General features: G+C 41.4%; 1 protein-coding gene across 1 annotated transcript; it reads left to right on the top strand.

Annotated features, from left to right (window-relative positions):
* The first annotated feature begins 2042 nt into the window (after positions 1-2042).
* On the top strand, positions 2043-14822 carry LOC309341070 (stromelysin-1-like). Its single transcript, XM_081860518.1, has 10 exons — positions 2043-2250; positions 3722-3966; positions 4082-4230; positions 6107-6232; positions 7165-7326; positions 8227-8386; positions 8895-9028; positions 10091-10250; positions 12021-12121; positions 13567-14822. Exons 1-10 carry the CDS (start codon positions 2152-2154, stop codon positions 13671-13673), a joined length of 1443 nt encoding a protein of 480 aa, XP_081716644.1. The 5' UTR covers positions 2043-2151; the 3' UTR covers positions 13674-14822.
* Positions 14823-15163: the final 341 nt, after the last annotated feature.

The following is a 15163-nucleotide window of genomic DNA, read 5'->3' as shown; positions in this document are numbered from 1 at the left end:
AAAAACCAAAAACTTCCCTATACAGGATTGCCTTCAGAAGGCTCAGGGGTTGGATAACTCCAAACCCTCCAACATTTCTCCAATGAAAATAGGGACATCCTAAGGAAAAGTGAGGCATTCTGGGATCAAATCAGAAACTGGGACGGCTTCTCTAAATCAGGGACATCCCCGGAAAATAGGCACACCAGGGCCGGACGGGTCCTGCACTCATCCAGAAAACCCAGTCACTGTAATAATAATGATGATGATGATGATGATGATGATGATGATGATGATGATTTATTCTTTATACCTCACCTATCTGGTTGGGTTTCCCCGGCCACTCTGGGTGGCTCCCAACAGAATATTAAAAACATGATAAAACATCAAACATTAGAAACGTCCCTAAAAACTTCTCTCAGCCTAACCTGCCTCACAGGACAAAACGTGGGGGGGGGGGGGAGTGTGTGCTTGATAAGCTGGATATAAATGTCTGTATACATACATACATACATACATACATACATACATAAATATAAACAGACATTCCCACTAAGGTCAGAAGATTCCTCAGACAGTAAGAAACAATCTTCCTGCCTCTCAATTCATCTCTCTCACACACACTTTCTCTCACATACACAAAGACGCACACACTGCCGATTCCAGCAGTCTCTGTCTGCTCTCACTCAAGTGCTTTGCCTCTGCATCATTGATTGTTATTATTATTATTATTTTTTAAATGTCAGTTGGAGGAGGGTAGTAAAGTTGGACTGTTGTGTGACTGAGAGAGGTTTTATCCTCTTGCCCCCACTGAGGTCCATTTGGAATTAACTGTCTTTGCCCCCTGTCTGCAATTTATCATGGGAGGAAAGCTCTCCCCACCTCCACATCTGACACACAAATCTGCAGAGCATCTGCCCAGATTCAACTCTGGAGGTTGAAGGGGTCTTAGAGCATGGGTAGGCAAACTAAGGTCCGGGGGCCGGATCCGGCCCAATCGTTTTCTCAATCCGGCCCACAGACGGTCTGGAAATCAGCGTGTTTTTACATGAGTAGAATGTGTCCTTTTATTTAAAATGCATCTCTGGGTTATTTGTGGGACATAGGAATTCGTTCTCCCCCCCCAAAAAAAAAAAATAGTCCGGCCCCTCACAAGGTCTGAGGGACAGTGGACCAGCCCCCTGCTGAAAAAGTTTGCTGACCCCTGGTTTACAGAATGGGTAAGGAAACTTTTTTTTTCATTCTGAGGGTCACCTTCCAAAAGCACTCAAGGCAAAGCAAGGCCCATGAGGGGTGTGGCCTGGAGAGAGTTCCAAGGGCCATATACCAAAGCTTGGAGGGCCACATGCAACCCCGCTGAGATTCTCCACTTCTTGTTTAGGTGAACTAAATCAGTAATCAGAGTACTAATCCTATTCATATTTATTTGGGAATAAACACAAACTGAACCCAGTGAGACTTGCCTCTGTGTAAACAGGTACAGGACTGGCCTGTAGAAAATATCACCATTCTTTTTTCAAAACACTTTCAGGCAGAAGCACTATGCCCCATTCACAGGCACAGTAATCATGCAGCAAACATATAACACTATTCTCTGTCTCATTTCTGAATTCACTCGATATTTTGGTGTTATTTTGACAGTCCTTTTGAGCTGGAAATGCATTTGTTCCAGCAGTCTGGATTCATCTGATCATTTTAAAATAGCCAGTCGTTTCAAACTAGGAATTGGTCCGAAATGAATAGAATCAAATAAATTTGTGGGCCTGTTTCTGGATTATAAACAAGAGCCACCTTGTCTGTGCCCCATGAAATAAAATTATTCGAGTCTCGGATAAAAAACGAAGACAGATTCGTCACCCTGAAGCATGCTGTCAGCATCCTTGCGGCTAATTGACGGATAAACGTAGGCAACCATTTCCTAAAACAAAATTATTTAAGATTGCAACATCTGCCAAGGTGAAGAGTGAAGCAACTATCTCCAGGCCAAAATATAACTCTCTCTTTTTCCATGCCCTCTCCTCCTGCTGATTGGGTAATATTCTTAACTGAGTCAGAACGCAGCTTATTTTATGAAGCCCCAAAAGTGCTATATAAGCAGGGACGGATAGTAAACAGGAGCAAAGACTGAGCTTTGGAAACGGAAGTGTGCGTAAAGGAGCAACTGGCTTCAGAATGAAAACCATCTGCTTTATGCTGCTGGGCCTGGCCGTGGCATATGCAGCGCCAGTCAGTTCACAAAGAAGAGAAGAAGAAAACTTGCGGTTCGTTCAGGTAATGGTGGTTACGTGATGGGTAGAAACAGTGCTTTTTTCTGGGGGGGACGCAGGGGTACGCATACCCCTAAACATTTTGTGAATCTTTGTACTTTTGTCCATTTACTGTATTTATTTTTCCTGATCTGAACTATAAAATGGTGGTTTTCTTGAGTCAAAATGAGAGTACCCCTAAACATTTATTTTTTGAGGGAAAGCACTGGATAGAAGTCATTTGTCCATGAATAACAAGGAGGCTCAAATTAAAAGTTATTGCTGGTTCTGCAGCTTATTGGTTTGGTCTGCATTATTTGGAGACAAGTGAGTCTCCCCAGAATCCTATGCATTTTGCTCTCTGTTGGACTTAGGGTGGTTTTTAACAAAATTTTATTCAGAGCAAACCCACTGAAGTTAATGAACATGGCCCCATTAATTTTAATGTGTACTCTAAGTAAAACTTCATTGTTTATTGTTTAGCATTGTTTAGCATTGTGGATTTACTTTACAATCAACAAACTTTATTATGGTCGCAGACCAGCATAAGATACTTTAGAATCTATACTGACTCCAGAATTATAAGGGATTTTCTGCATTCGTGATTTCTTTTTAGGTAAAGCGGAACTGAGAATTTTACCTGATCTCACTGCATAGAATTGCTATGTTGCAAAAATGAAATTGACCATGCTTGCAGTAAAGACAGGCAATGGCAGGTGGCTTAAGTGGGGGTGAGCTTGGAACAAATATATGCATGTAGATAATTCAAAGGCTATTTTAACAATCTATGTGATTGAGCCGGGAAGAAAATAGCATGTAAAACCTAGCAATGGAGAAATATGTCAGTTTCAGATTTCTCTCAGTGCATTTCTTTCTTTCATTTTTTTCCAGTCTTAAATTGCTCTTCTCCACATTTTTGCAACAATTGATGACACTTTTTAAAAAAATCATCAAAATTTAACATTTCAGTGTGAATTTCACATACTACGGTACAGTCAAGCCTTGGTTGTCGAACGTAATTCATTCCGAAAGACCATTCAACTTCCGAAACTTTCGATAACCGAGGATCAAAGGGCTGTTGGCAATGGAGAAAAAAGAAGAAAACTCCCTGGACGCCGTTCAGCTTCCAAAAATCATTCGAAAACCAGAGCAGTTACTTCTGAGTTTTCGGCATTTGGGAGCCAAAGCGTTCCAAAACAGAAGTGTTCGGGAGCTGAGGTTTGACTGTATACACATATTAGTATGCAGTTTTGAGCAATATGCATATCAATCAATTAGCAGCCAAAATTAGAAAGTCGCCCGGCATCATGTGTGGAACATCAATTTTATATCTGCAGAAGCTGTTTGTTCCTAGCATTTCTTGAAATGGTTTTTATTGTTTCTGTGTTTCATTCTGTGTATCTTGTACACCACACCAGTGGCTTTAGGCTATGAAGTAGACTATACATTTGTTAATTAAAAATAAATGAATGTGTGTGTTTCTGTTTCTTTATCAGAAGTACTTGGAAAAATATTACAACTTCACATCAGATGGGCAACCAGTTTTTAGACAGAAAGCCAACAGCCCTTTTGTTAAAAAAATCAAAGAAATGCAAAAATTCATGGGGCTCCAGGTGACAGGCAACCTGGATTCAAATACGCTGGAGGCGATTCAGAAACCCAGGTGTGGAAACCCAGATGTTGGGGATTTTGGCTTCTTTCCGGGACAACCCAAATGGGAAAAGAAAGACCTGACCTACAGGTAATTTTTCAGCATCAGGTCTTAAGGGTGAAATCCACACATTTTATAGTGATTAACCACAGCCTGAAATGATAGCCCGCTTCTGTTTTGATTTGTGCTGCCTTCTTTTTCGAAGGATCGTGAACCATACGCCAGATATGGATTCAAGCGATGTGTACGAAGAGATTGCAAAAGCGTTTAAAGTGTGGAGCCGGGTTACACCCTTGACATTCAAACGTGTTTCAGCCGGCGATGCAGATATTATGATCAGTTTTGCTGAAAGAGGTAAAAAAAAGGGGGGGGAACAGGTTGAACCATTAAATATATTAAGGGCAACCTAGAAACGCTGGACGCATATGACATCAATTATAACAACAACAACAAATTATTTATACCCTGCCAATCTGGGTGGCGGACACGGGTGGCGCTGTGAGTTAAACCACAGAGCCTAGGACTTCCCGATCCGAAGGTCGACGGTTCAAATCCCCACAACAGGGTGAGCTCCTGTTGCTCAGTCCCTGCTCCTGCCAACCTAGCAGTTTGAAAGCACATCAAAGTGCAAGTAGAAAAATAGTTACCGCTCCGGCGGGAAGGTAAACAGCGTTTCCGTGCGCTGCTCTGGCTCGCCAGAAGCGGCTTAGTCATGCTGGCCACATGACCCGGAAGCTGTACGCCGGCTCCCTTGGCCAATAAATTGAGATGAGCGCTGCAACCCCAAAGTTGGTCTCGACTGGACCTAATGGTCAGGGGTCCCTTTGCCTTTATCTTTAATCTGGGTGGCTCCCAAGAGAATATTAAAAACACGATCAAACATCAAACATTAAAAGCTTCCCTAAACAGGGCTGCCTTCAGATGTCTTCTAAAAGTCAGGTAGTTCTTTATCTCCTTGATATCTGGTGGGAGGGTGTTCCACAGGGCGGGTGCCACTACCAAGAAGGCCCTGTGCCTGGTTCCCTGTAGCTTCATTTCTCGCAGCGAGGGAACCGCCAGAAGGCCCTTGGCGCTGGACCTCAGTGTCTGGGTAGAACAATGGGGATGGAGACGCTCCTTCAGGTATACTGGGCTGAGGCTGTTTAGAAAGGAAGCTGCCGTATACTGAGTCTGACCATTGGTCCATGTAGCTCAGTGCTGTCTACACTAACTGGCAGCCCCTCTCCAGGGTTTCAGGAAAGAGTTTTTCCCAGCCCTACCGGGAGCTGTCACAGATCGATTCTGGGAGCTTCTGCATGCAAACCAGCTGCTCTATTGCTGAGCTACGGTCCTTCCTCCTAAACCAATTGCTAACAGTACTTCTGAACAACTTGTGATGCCCAAACTGAATAATCTTCCAGTGTAGCTTTTCTAACAATTGGACATCAAGTGCAACACCTTGTTTTTGCAGTGCCGGGGGGCAGGGAGAAGGCAGGAAAAACTGGATATGCCTGGTGCTCCATGATGCATTAGTGTTATGCGATATCTGGTTTCATGGGTTACATGTCGGGTTTTTTATGTATAATTCTTACAATTTAGAGTATTCATTTAAACAACCTAAAAATATCAATGACTTCCCTTCTTCTCTTTCCGTGGTTCATTTTAAATAGCATAAATCCCTGCATATTTTATATAAACTAAATCATTCAGTATTCCATTATTACATCCATTAAAACCTATTTACACTATTGAATTAACCTTAATGCTGCCACAATTCCCCCACCCACAATATATTCAATAAACATTTTCCAATCTTCTTTAAATGTATGTTCTTCTTGTTCTCTTATTCTATAAGTTAGGTCCACAAGCTTCACATATTCCATCAGTTTAAGTTGCCATTCGTCTTTAGCGGGGACCTCGCTCATTTTCCATTTTTGGGCTAACGAAACACGGGCCGCAGTAGTGACATACATAAATAACCTTCTTCGACATGTTCACTAGCATGCTAGAAATAGTTACAGCATGTTTCACACATTCTTGTTTTGTAAAAACTTGCTTCATGTTTTGCGAAGCTTCAGCAGCATTTTATGAAGGAAGGGGAGAAAGCAGGGCTAGGTGTTATCAGTGTGTTGATGGTGTTGCAATTGGAAACTCTGGGATGAAGGCACAACTGCTGAGTAATATCTGTAAGTACAGCTCAGCAACTATGGCCAGCAAATGGGCAACCAACTGTTTCTTCTTGTGTACTTAGAGCATGGTGATTTCAATCCCTTTGATGGTCCTGGCGGGACTGTTGCCCACGCCTATGCTCCCAGCAGAGGTATTGGAGGAGATGCTCATTTTGACGAGGACGAAAAGTGGACCAACGGCTTGGAAGGTAATTTTAAAGAATGGAAAACAAACAAAACCACACAGATTTGCCATGTTGTATTGGAGATCTAGTGTGATATCCCTATCTCCAGTTGCAAACACAAAAGTATGCATATACTAATACAGGGGGAATTACGTGGTGTCAGCTGACTCAGACATGTTCATTTGCTCCTAAGTAAGCGGGTGGCGCTGTGGGTTAAACCACAGAGCCTAGGACTTGCTGATCAGAAGGTCGGCGGTTTGAATCCCTGCAACGGGGTGAGCTCCCGTTGCTCGGTCCCTGCTCCTGCCAACCTAGCAGTTCAAAAGCACGTCAAAGTGCAAGTAGATAAATAGGTACCGCTCTGGCGGGAAGGTAAACGGCGTTTCCATGCGCTGCTCTTGTTCGCCAGAAGCGGCTTAGTCATGCTGGGCACATGACCCAGAAGCTGTACGCCGGCTCGACAGGCAATCAGTCAGCCTCTATGCTGTATACAGTGTGCTTATAGATAACTCTGTGCTTTGCATGGAGATGGGGGATTTTCATCACATCTTACTTTTGCCATCTGCTTGCAGAAATGTGAAGTTACTATAGTGGACAATATTCAAATCTGTATTTCCCTGAGAGCTCTCAGTTGTTATAAGATACCTTCTGAGCAACACTGGGAGACAGAGTTTGCTTAGACAGATTATAACTGTTAGAGGGTTGTTATTGTTTTTTTAAATGCAACCATGTTTATTATTTTAACATTTTAATCTCCAAAGGAGTGTTGATTGATGCAGTAGATGCTGTTGCTACCCGATCCTGCTTGCATGCTTCCCACAGAAATCTGATTGGCTCCTGTGAGATCAGGATGCTGGGCTTTGATAGGCCTTTGGCCTGATGCAGCAGGACTTTCCTTATGTTAAACCTTGGAGATGCAAATCCATGACGTGATGCATTTCTCTTCTGCCTTTCAGGTTCCAACCTGTTTTTTGTTGCGGCTCATGAATTTGGCCACTCGCTTGGGCTCTACCATTCCCAGGACCCCCAAGCCGTGATGTTTCCAGTGTATAGCTACTCCCAGCTCACACAAGAAGTTCTCTCCCAGGACGATATCAAAGGCATTCAGTTCCTCTATGGTAATTTATGTTCAGTTTATTAACTAATTAAGGAATTTGTAATACCTCCTTCGAAAGGCCACAGGATGATTGACAACGTAATAACCTTAAAACACACACACAAACTTCAAGCGATTATTTCAGTACAACTAGTAAAAGCATCATCATCGAACTATTCATAAATTACGAATCACAGTTCCCTTCACTCAGCTTGCTGGAAAAGGTGCATCTTTGCCTGTTTCCTAACAGAAAACAATTATTTGACTATATGCAAGCATCACACACACAACACAGGGCTGTGCACTGCTCACTTCATGTGTGAACCCCATATATCCCTTTTCCCACCCTTAACACCTCACCAATTCCACCACCATAACCTTGTGGTTTGTATGGAAGACCCACCTGCTTGTGTCTCCATCCTCTGGTCCCCTCCTTCTCACCTTGCCTGAGCCTGCTGGTCCATCTTCTAGAACTCTCCTCCCCTTCTCTCTTTGGCTGGGCTGCCTGCCCATCTACTGTCCCAGCTGCTTGACATGCTGTAGTTCTCGGTGCCACCTGTCTGTGGTTAAGTGAACTGCAATGTGACAGCATCCTTACAATTTCATATACGAGAGAGAGAGAGAGAGAGAGAGAGAGAGAGAGAGAGAGAATCTAAATAGTGTAATCTCTAATAACTTTTGGGAAATGAAAGTTGACAGATGTTTATGTTAGTCTTTGTAAAAGCCACTCTTTAATGATATGTTACAAAGAAATACATTCTTCTTGGTCCTGCTAGTTAAAAACTTTGTTTACACATGCTCTGTGTAAATTAATGTCAACATATAATTAAGGAAGTGTTCTTTGTGCAATTGTTTGAGTATTCTTATATTCAGAAAAAGAAGGCTGTGCTCTACTAATTTCAGACTATTCAATATTTTTAAGGATCAACAACTAACCCACCTGAGGAGGACCCAGTGGAAGATGACATACCAAGAGTACCTGCCAGGCCAACCCAACCTGCAATACCAACTGCCTGCGATCCTCATTTGACGTTTGATGCTGTCACTAACTTTCGGGGAGAAATGTTGTTTTTTAAAGACAAGTAAGACAGTAATCTTTAAGCCCCCCTACCATCCAAAAAAGTAAGCTGTGCCCAAGTCCCATAGAAATGAATGGGGCTTAGGGCAGCCATAATGAACTTGGCACATTAATTACAAATAAGATCTAAACATAGATTTGTTGAGTTGGAAGGGTCATCTCGTCCAACCCCTGCAATGCAGGAACATGACTCATAGTTCAATCCTAGCCATGTCTCTCAGAAGTAAGTCAATGTGGCTCACTCCCAGATTAGTGTTGTTAGGAGTGCAGCCTAACAGTACAATCTTATACATGTCTACTCAGAAGTAATTTCAATGGGACTTACTCCCTGGCAACTGGGTTCTTCTGCCACACACACAAACCCCTTTCCTTTTCCTTTCCTCTCTTTAAGCCCCTCTCCTCATTTACTGGAGAAAAGTTGCCAGCATCATCATGCTGTCTAGATGGTACAAGTACAAAAATAGAGTGTCCCCAGGCACATTATATAAAATAAATGTATATGTTTCTTACAGGTATTTCTGGCGAAAGCACCCCCGTTATGCACAGCTTGACTTTAGTTTAATTTCCACATTCTGGCCATTTTTAACATCTGGAGTTGATGCAGTTTTTGAAAACAGTGATAAAGATGTGGCGTTTCTTTTTAAAGGTAAGGATGCAGAAAATAATGATGATGCTGTTACACTTTTACTGTTTAGAGCTTTCAGCCCAGACCACTGTAAGCAGATGAAAACATTGGCAGGATTTTAATTGCACTTGTAATGTAAAAAAAAAACCAACAACAATGGATAATATAATATTAAAACATAGACTATGATATAATACACAGTTGAAAACATTGACATTAGGACCCACTGAGGGGATGGGGGGGGGGAGTCACGAGATTCAGAGAAATCTCTATATATGTAAATGTATTTGGTTTTGTTATAAAGCTATATTTGAAAAATCAGGGCCGGATTTAGGTTTGATGAGGCCCTAAGCTACTGAAGGTAATGGGGCCCTTTATATGTCCAGCTGTCCTTTGTCAACATCAAATTGTCACTTTTTTGTGTTGAATATATGCTATATGGTAATTTATGGACCTAGTAGGCACCCTATATATAGAAACGAGCAAACCAGTGATATTTTAGGCAGCAGGCTAGCAGGCGGGGTCCATTATTTACATCATAGGAGCCTACACAACACAAAACACTGTTGTTGTATGCAGGTTTTACTTCATTTGTTTTTATCTTATATTTTGGAAATGTACGTCCAGGTTTTTTTCTTCAAATTTTTTTTGGAGTGGGGCAAGAGAGTGGGGCCCTAAGCTATAGTTTGTTTAGTTTATACATAAATCTGGCACTGTACAGACAAAGTTTGACTCAGAATTTCCCTCTGGTCCTAATTACTTTTTCTACACAACTACTAAAGGTATGGGAGCCTTGTCTCCTTTGGCATCCGACCCCCCTATTTCTTCCACATATGTAAGTGGTATGAGCAATATCAGAGGGGTGCAGGGGTGGGTGCTAATGCCGTCCCCCCCCCCCAGTCTGCCCACCCCATTACTGAACCTCTGCAGTTATTGAAAGGAAAGGCACATCTCACTCATGCACTGTCCCCCACCCTAAAAATCACTTTGCACCCCCTGTGCTGTCCCCAGCATTGTTTTTCTTCTATTGCCGTCACTGAGAAGCATTGGCTAAAATATGTTCCCTCACCTGCTTTATCTCAGGCAACCAATTTTGGGTCGTGAAAGGAGACTCCAGGCTTCCTGGCTACCCCAAGCGCATCCATACCTTGGGCTTCCCGAAAGACGTCAAGAAAATCGATGCAGCGTTTTACAATAGCAATGAAAGAACGACATACTATTTTTCATCTGACAGATACTGGAGGTAAGAAATCGTGTCAGATGCGATTGGTAAATACTCGTCACTGGTTTGAAAAGAGCTCCAGAAGAACCACATAATCAAGCATGTTAGATGACAGATTAGATAGATGATAGATAGATAGATAGATAGATAGATAGATAGATAGATAGATAGATAGATAGATAGATAGATAGATATAGATGATAGATAGATAGATAGATAGATAGATAGATAGATAGATAGATAGATAGATAGAGTGGTGCCTCGCAAGACGAAATTAATCCGTTCCATGAGGCTCTTCGTATAGCGGTTTTTTCGTCTTGCGAAGCAAGCCCATTGACAGCTTAGCAGATTAGCGCTATTAGCAGTTTAGCAGCTTTTAGCGGATCAGCTGATAAGCGGCTTAGCGGCTTAGAAAAAGGGGGGGGAGGGAGAAAAACCCGCAGGAACTCGCAAGACATTTCGTCTTGCGAAGCAAGCCCATAGGGAAATTCGTTTTGCGAAGCGCCTCCAAAACGGAAAACCCTTTCGTCTAGCGGGTTTTCCGTCTTGCGAGGCGTTCGTCTTGCGGGGCACCACTATAGATGATAGATAGATAGATAGATAGATAGATAGATAGATAGATAGATAGATGATAGATAGATAGATATAGATGATATAGATGATAGATAGATAGATGATAGATAGATAGATAGATAGATAGATAGATAGATAGATAGATGATAGATAGATAGATAGATAGATAGATAGATAGATAGATAGATAGATAATGATGATAGATAGATAGATAGATAGATAGATAGATAGATAGATAGATAGATAGATAGATATAGATAGATAGATAGATAGATAGATAGATAGATAGATAGATGATAGATAGATATAGATAGATAGATAGAGATTGATGATAGATAGATAGATAGATAGATAGATAGATAGATAGATAGATATAGATGATATAGATAGATAGATAGATAGATAGATAGATAGATAGATATAGATAGATAGATAGATATAGATGATAGATAGATAGATAGATAGATAGATGATAGATAGATAGATGATAGATAGATAGATTAGATAGATAGATAGATAGATAGATAGATAGATAGATAGATAGATAGATGATAGATGGATGGATAGATAGATAGATGATAGATAGATAGATAGATAGATAGATAGATAGATAGATAGATGATAGATAGATGATAGATGATAGATAGATGATAGATAGATGATAGATAGATAGATAGATAGATAGATAGATAGATAGATGATAGATAGATAGATAGATGATAGATAGATAGATAGATAGATAGATAGATAGATAGATAGATAGATGATATAGAGAGAGATGATACATGATAGATTCAAATATATGGCTCTGTTTTATTGTTCAAATCCCATTCGTTTTGGGAAGATTGACAGAATTGACTGTTCCCCACGGAGTGTCCCCAGGATTAAGTTCCACACATTTATTTGAGCTGGTTTAGACCCTTGGGGTGCCTTCATGAGCTATGGCCTGCGGAGGAAGTAGCATTGAATGAGAGCCACCCACAAATACAGAGAGTGCTTTCTAGCAGTGATTTGCATGAGTGTGGCAGCCAGAAATCACATGACCTCTTCCCACATGGCTGTAAGAAGGAGCAGTTCTAAGATGGGTGTTGTTCAGGGATTCACAAATCCTCTCCCCTCAGAAAAGAATATTAGTAGATGATGGGCAAAAAGCATTGCTATCTCAAAGAGTGCTTTGTTCGTGTACAAATGCCTTCTTTATTATTATTTTTAATTCAGATATGATGAAGCTAGCCAAACCATAGACAAGAAACCCACGAAAATAAGAGACGGCATCCCAGGTGTTAATGGGAAGGTCGATGCTGCCTTTCAGCATAATGGTAAGTTGCCTCTGACATGAGGACATATGAAATGATTCCAGCCTGGTGTGAACCTTGTGATGTGTCCAAACAGGAGATTCCCATGGTCTGGGTCCAAGTACCCATATTTTATTATTCGTTTTTTAAAAGGGGGCAATCCCATCCAGGGGTGTAGGAAGCTGATTCAATGATATACCCATTGCATCTGGGCAACCCAGTCAGATGGGTGGGGTACAAATAAATTAATTAACTCTGGGTGGCTTCTAACAGGATATTAAAAACACAGCAAAACATCAACAACTTCCCTAAACAGGTCTGCCTTCAGATGTCTTCTAAAAGGCAGATAGTTGTTTATTTCTTTGACATCTGGTGGGAGGGTGTTCCACAGGGCCACTATCGAGAAGGCCCTCTGCCTGGTTCCCTATAACTTCGCTTTTCGCAGTGAGGGAACCGCTAGAAGGCCCTCGGCGCTGAACCTCAGCATCTGGGCAGAATGATGGCAGCATCTGGGCTCCTTCAGGTATCCTGGGCCGAGGCTGTTTAGGGCTTTAAAGGTCAGCACCAACACTTTGAATTGTGCCGGAAACATACTGGGAGCCAATGTAGTAGTATTATTATTATTATTATTATTATTATTATTATTTTAAAAGTTCTTCACTCTCCCTGCTCTGTCTATATCCAAATCCAGAAGTTCCAAACCACTTATGGTTGTCTCTGTACCCCTTCATCTGATTCTGATGGGTGCCGCATTCCCAAGTGATACTGTGACATTAAACACAATTAAAATGCTTTTTTGAAACATTCCTGACCCTGATGGCCAGTCAAGTTTCCCATAACTCAAAAGTGGAGTATCTGTCTTGCATGCAAAAGATCCCAGGTTCAGAGGTTCGTTCCCCAGCATAGGATTGGGGAAAACTCCTACTGAGCTGGATGGACCAAAGTTCTGAGTCAGTAGAAGGCAACTTCTTCTGTTCCCAACAAACCATAAAATAGGCCCATAGTTGCTAATCAAGGTCTAAAGGGCACCATAATAATGAGCAACTCCCAAGGCTGGATCTTCAAAATACATGTATGAAATTTTAATACTTATCTAGATCATGATGTGAAGTTTGCTGTGCATATAAATTGCAGCTCTAATTATGCCATTTTATCCCCTTTCCACGAGATTAGCAGCAGATCTATAAATGTTGTGCCTATAAGATAGTGCTTATCAATGTCCTCCAGGAGGCTGCTCAAAGCTGTCACCCAGTGCTATGCAGACGTAGCAGTTAGTCTGACAGCAAACACGGTAAATAGCAGGAAATTATCCCTTTCGCGTTCACCATCTCTCCACCCCCCATGAAGCCAATGTCCCAGCCATTGCCTTTTGCACTAGCCAGAGTTTCCCAATACCTCAGCATGTTTTTCTTTTCATATTTCTTTGCTGCATGTAACTTATAGTAACTTGACTCTGTTTTGTTTTATAGGATTCTTTTACCTCTTCAGCGGAACAAATCAACATGAGTTTGACCCTAATAGCAAGAGAGTTACTCGGATCACAAGGGCAAACAGCTGGTTTCCATGCAGAGGTTAAACCACTGACGGTACAGAAAACAACTGTTCAGAAATAACCATATTAGCACTGGTCCACTGAAACTGGTTATATATTTATAACGCATACAAAAGGCAGCTACTTTTTATGACTACATGTGCAGGAGATCCAGACAGATGCAACCAGAGCTGTCCTTGAAATTTCAAACTTGGAAGCTGGCATACCAGTTAACGTGACCTCTGTTATCCATATTCTGGTTACTTCCAAGTGGTTTAGACTACTGTAAAGTGCTTTGTGTGGGGCTGCCTTTGAAGGCTGTTTAGAAACTGCAGTTAGTACAGGACCCAGATGCCATATTACTAACTTGAGAATGTGTGTTAAGGTGATATTATACCTGTATTGGGCCAATTGCACTGGCTCCCAGACTCCCAGTGCTGAAATGTATATCAGTACTGTCTTTTCTGTATTTTTGTGATGACCAGTGTTTTTTAGCAGATAAACTTGACTGACTGACTTTCACCAATGTTAAGTGCCACTTTTTGATGACTGCAGCATAAATGTTCAGTCTGTGAACTTTGTGCCTGACACTTGCATAATATTCTCATCTTTTTTATTCCATATGTTGACCGCTGGCTTTCACATATACACATATCTAACCTTCACCACCTTGACATAAATGACAGCTGGCTGGGGCTGATGGGAGTTGTGGTCCAAAAAATCTGGGTTGATGAAGGCTGATCTATACTAATAGCAATTTCAGTTCTCTACATAGCCAGAAGAGTACCACCCATACAGCAGAATGGTGAGGTTTTAAACAAGTTAGAGTTAACCAACTTGGAGATCCTTGGATGGGGAGCAGTCTGTACATTAGTTGAGCTACTAAATAAAAGCAATAAACCCAAAGTTCTGCAAAAGGACAAAAAAGTTTTAGGGAGGAAAGTTGAAGGGGAGAGAAACCCCCTAAACGAAGACTGAGCAAGTTCAGTAGCCACAAAATGGGGGAAATGGAAATCTGGGTTGAGATGGAAAACAGTAGCCTGGAACCAAGAGCAATCCATACTGCAACATTTTGTTGCAGGCCCCATTTCTTTGTTTATCAGTGGACATGTGGATTTAGCCCAGCAGTTTGTATGTACTTCTTTCTCACATGATGTTTGATAATTCATGAATAAAGTATTTTTTGTTTCCACATATGCGGACTACGTTTTTGTTGCTGTTCTTCAACATGGCCATTTTTGCATATATTTCGGAGTCTATCAAAACAACTGAATATGTTACCCTAAAGAGCTGGGGCCTCACGGGCTGTTTAAACTGTTTAAACTCAAAGCATTAAAAAGCATGAGTTATTTTCAGACACATAGATTATGAAAACCAGAAGGAACCACTAAGGCCATCTGGTATGATGTTCTTTTTAACATATTCATAACATTTTGCCCACTGTTTCCTGCAGTGAATAGAGATTTGTGTCCCCCCCCCCCCAAATTATTTCAGACCCAATAAACTTGGGTGGAAAGCTAGGACATATAATGTGG

Source organism: Podarcis erhardii (assembly GCF_964252035.2).
Source record: "Podarcis erhardii genome assembly, chromosome: 4".
NCBI classification, from domain to species: domain Eukaryota; kingdom Metazoa; phylum Chordata; class Lepidosauria; order Squamata; family Lacertidae; genus Podarcis; species Podarcis erhardii.
Note: the sequence above shows the minus strand (reverse complement) of the source record. Positions and strands in the feature narration are given on the sequence as shown.